Genomic DNA, 5,000 nt, shown 5'->3' on the forward strand with positions numbered 1-5,000 from the left:
CCCAATATTTCAATGAAAAAAGTCACAATATTTTAATGAAAAAAGTCACAATATTTCAATGAAAAAAGTCACAATATTTCAATGAAAAAAGTTGCAAACTTAAGAAGAATGAGTGTTGGATGTAAACTAACATGTTTCTGTATGAAGATATGACATCATGTGTTGAGAGGTGAGTATACTGAGTGCTGGATGTATGAAGATATGACATCATGTGTTGAGAGGTGAGTACACCGAGTGCTGGATGTATGAAGATATGACATCATATGTTGAGAGGTAAGTACACTGAGTGCTGGATGTATGAAGATATGACATCATGTGTTGAGAGGTGAGTATACTGAGTGCTGGATGTATGAAGATATGACATCATGTGTTGAGAGGTGAGTATACTGAGTGCTGGATGTATGAAGATATGACATCATGTGTTGAGAGGTGAGTATACTGAGTGCTGGATGTATGAAGATATGACATCATGTGTTGAGAGGTGAGTACACCGAGTGCTGGATGTATGAAGATATGACATCATGTGTTGAGAGATGAGTACACTGAGTGCTGGATGTATGAAGATATGACATCATGTGTTGAGAGGTGAGTACACTGAGTGCTGGATGTATGAAGATATGACATCATGTGTTGAGAGGTGAGTACACCGAGTGCTGGATGTATGAAGATATGACATCATGTGTTGAGAGGTGAGTACACCGAGTGCTGGATGTATGAAGATATGACATCATGTGTTGAGAGGTGAGTACACCGAGTGCTGGATGTATGAAGATATGACATCATGTGTTGAGAGGTGAGTACACCGAAAAGCTGGATGTATGAAGATATGACATCATGTGTTGAGAGGTGAGTATACTGAGTGCTGGATGTATGAAGATATGACATCATGTGTTGAGAGGTGAGTACACCGAGTGCTGGATGTATGAAGATATGACATCATGTGTTGAGAGATGAGTACACTGAGTGCTGGATGTATGAAGATATGACATCATGTGTTGAGAGGTGAGTACACTGAGTGCTGGATGTATGAAGATATGACATCATGTGTTGAGAGGTGAGTACACCGAGTGCTGGATGTATGAAGATATGACATCATGTGTTGAGAGGTGAGTATACTGAGTGCTGGATGTATGAAGATATGACATCATGTGTTGAGAGGTGAGTATACTGAGTGCTGGATGTATGAAGATATGACATCATGTGTTGAGAGGTGAGTACACCGAGTGCTGGATGTATGAAGATATGACATCATGTGTTGAGAGATGAGTACACTGAGTGCTGGATGTATGAAGATATGACATCATGTGTTGAGAGGTGAGTACACCGAGTGCTGGATGTATGAAGATATGACATCATGTGTTGAGAGGTGAGTACACCGAAAAGCTGGATGTATGAAGATATGACATCATGTGTTGAGAGATGAGTACACCGAGTGCTGGATGTATGAAGATATGACATCATGTGTTGAGAGATGAGTACACCGAGATGTATGAAGATATGACATCATGTGTTGAGAGATGAGTACACCGAGTGCTGGATGTATGAAGATATGACATCATGTGTTGAGAGATGAGTACACCGAGTGCTGGATGTATGAAGATATGACATCATGTGTGTGTGAGTCGACTGGTTCACGTGAAGTTTTGGGGGAATGCGAGCGTGAAAGACGTCGTTGTTGCAGCCGATCACGACTCTGTCACACGGACCAAAGTCTGCAGGAGACAACAGGAAGCTCACAAAGACGCTCTCTGTGTTCCGCACCAAAGACTCCAACTCCCAGCTGCCCCGGGGGCAAACTCAGAGAGACAGAAGAACAGATTTTTCTGTTGTTCTGACCAGAGTCTGAGTTAAAGACTTCACATTAAAAATGTTAGTGTCTCCTGAGAGAGAAGCGCTGCTGGAATGTAACGGAGTACTTTTTATTGCACTACTTAGAGGTCAATATTGTACTCTGTACTGCACTATATTTGTCTGACAGCTTTAGTCACTTTACAGATGAAACATTTTTTACTTATAAAGTCAAAATATTCCAAGAAAAAAAGTCAGAATATTTGGAGAAAAAAAAAAGGTTGAAACTTTAAGAACAAAACGTTGTAATATTTCAACAAAAAGTCGTAATATTTCAAGAAGAAAAGTCATAATATTTTAGGAAATAATTATGTATTTTTCAAGAAAAAATATTGTAAAATTAAAAGATCCCATGGCATGAAAATGTCACTTTATGAGGTTTTTTAACATTAATATGAGTTCCCCCAGCCTGCCTATGGTCCCCCAGTGGCTAGAAATGGTGATACAGTATTATGGGACCACTAAGGTCTCTATAAAAGAGACTTCAGATACAGTATTAGGGACCACTAAGGTCTCTATAAAAGAGACTTCAGATACAGTATTAGGGGACCACTAAGGTCTCTATAAAAGAGACTTCAGATACAGTATTAGGGGACCACTAAGGTCTATATAAAAGAGACTTCAGATACAGTATTAGGGGACCACTAAGGTCTATATAAAAGAGACTTCAGATACAGTATTAGGGGACCACTAAGGTCTATATAAAAGAGACTTCAGATACAGTATTAGGGGACCACTAAGGTCTATATAAAAGAGACTTCAGATACAGTATTAGAGGACCACTAAGGTCTATATAAAAGAGACTTCAGATACAGTATTAGGGGACCACTAAGGTCTATATAAAAGAGACTTCAGATACAGTATTAGGGGACCACTAAGGTCTATATAAAAGAGACTTCAGATACAGTATTAGGGGACCACTAAGGTCTATATAAGTATTCGAGTATCTTAGCGTGTTTCAGTACTTCTACTGCAGTAAAGTATCCGAGTATCTCAGCGTGTTTCAGTACTTCTACTGCAGTAAAGTATCCGAGTATGTCAGCGTGTTTCAGTACTTCTACTGCAGTAAAGTATCCGAGTATCTCAGCGTGTTTCAGTACTTCTACTGCAGTAAAGTATCTGAGTATCTCAGCGTGTTTCAGTACTTCTACTGCAGTAAAGTATCCGAGTATCTCAGTGTGTTTCAGTACTTCTACTGCAGTAAAGTATCCGAGTATGTCAGCGTGTTTCAATACTTCTACTGCAGTAAAGTATCCGAGTATGTTAGCGTGTTTCAGTACTTCTACTGCAGTAAAGTATCCGAGTATGTCAGCGTGTTTCAGTACTTCTACGGCAGTAAAGTATCCGAGTATGTCAGCGTGTTTCAGTACTTCTACTGCAGTAAAGTATCCGAGTATCTCAGCGTGTTTCAGTACTTCTACTGCAGTAAAGTATCTGAGTATCTCAGCGTGTTTCAGTACTTCTACTGCAGTAAAGTATCCGAGTATCTCAGCGTGTTTCAGTACTTCTACTGCAGTAAAGTATCCGAGTATGTCAGCGTGTTTCAATACTTCTACTGCAGTAAAGTATCCGAGTATGTCAGCGTGTTTCAGTACTTCTAGCGTGTTTTCAGTACTTCTACTGCAGTAAAGTATCCGAGTATGTTAGCGTGTTTCAGTACTTCTACTGCAGTAAAGTATCCGAGTATGTTAGCGTGTTTCAGTACTTCTACTGCAGTAAAGTATCCGTGTTTCAGTACTTCTACTGCAGTAAAGTATCCGGTATGTTTCAGCGTGTTTCAGTATCTCAGCGTGTTTCAGTACTGCAGTAAAGTATCCGAGTATGTCAGCGTGTTTCAGTACTTCTACTGCAGTAAAGTATCCGTGTTTCAGTACTTCGACTGCAGTAAAGTATCCGAGTATCTCAGCGTGTTTCAGTACTTCTACTGCAGTAAAGTATCCGAGTATGTCAGTGTGAGCAGTAACTCTGCTGACCGATGACAGCATGTTGTTTGCCTGTGAATGAATGAATGAATGAATGAATGAACTGTCTGTGGTAATGTGATTGTAACCATGACGATTCAATTAGGACCCCATTTAAAGTGGCGGCTCACACCGTGGAGGATGGTTTCTAGCTCGGAGGAACGGAGAGATACGGAGTTTGGGAGAAGCTGGTGATGTTGGCGTGGGAACGGTGAACGTATGGGACATCTAATAACAATAGAGACTCTGTGAGGGGGGTTCAAACCGTGGTTCGGGGCCCTCGAGGTGGACGTTTAATGATTCAGTCACATGAAACCCTGAGAACAAACTGTTCTTTCAGCAGACGCTGCTCATCTGTTCACTCTCACACACACACACACACACACACACACACACACACACACACACACACACACACACACACTCTCTGTTAATAAAGTTTAAATGACAGTCACACTGTGAAGTGTTAATTAAGTTTACATGACACTCAGTCACAGATAGACAGACATGCAGACAGACAGACAGACAGAGACAGACAGACAGAAAGAGAGACAGACAGACAGATGGACAGACAGACAGAGAGAGAGACAGACAGATGGAAAGACAGACAGACAGACAGACAGACGTGCAGAGAGACAGACAGATGGACAGACAGACAGAAAGAGAGTCAGACAGAGAGAGAGAGACAGACAGACAGACAGAAAGACAAATAGACAGACCTACAGACAGACAGACAGAGAGACAGACAGACAGACAGACAGGTACCCGAGTCTCTCCTCTTCTTTCTTGCGGAGGTTGAAGTCTCGTTGGATCACATCCCAGACGTGTTTGGCCTCTTCGTCCGTCAGACGCGTCAGATCCAGTTTACGCTCCATCACGCTGAAATAACACCATAAAGTCAGCATACTCTATATACATATAGAGTATATATACATATACTCTATATACATATACAGTATATATACATATACTCTATATACATATATACACAAATATACTCTATATACATATACAGTATATATACTCTATATACATATATACACAAATATACTCTATATACATATACAGTATATATACATATACTCTATATACATATATACACAAATATACTCTATATACATATACAGTATATATACTCTATATACATATATACACAAATATACTCTATATACATGTACAGTATATATACAT

General features: G+C 40.0%; 1 protein-coding gene across 5 annotated transcripts in view; it reads right to left on the bottom strand.

Annotated features, from left to right (window-relative positions):
* The window catches only part of mlpha (melanophilin a), a 35,215-nt gene that overhangs the window by 28,049 nt on the left and 2,166 nt on the right, over positions 1–5,000 (bottom strand). For all 5 annotated transcript variants that reach the window (XM_028571892.1, XM_028571895.1, XM_028571891.1 and 2 more), the window contains one exon: positions 4,575–4,688. In XM_028571892.1, the coding sequence (XP_028427693.1) occupies positions 4,575–4,688 (114 nt within the window). The remainder of the gene's footprint in view (positions 1–4,574; positions 4,689–5,000) is intronic.

The sequence above is a fragment of the Perca flavescens genome, chromosome 24, assembly GCF_004354835.1.
Source record: "Perca flavescens isolate YP-PL-M2 chromosome 24, PFLA_1.0, whole genome shotgun sequence".
NCBI lineage: Eukaryota > Metazoa > Chordata > Actinopteri > Perciformes > Percidae > Perca > Perca flavescens.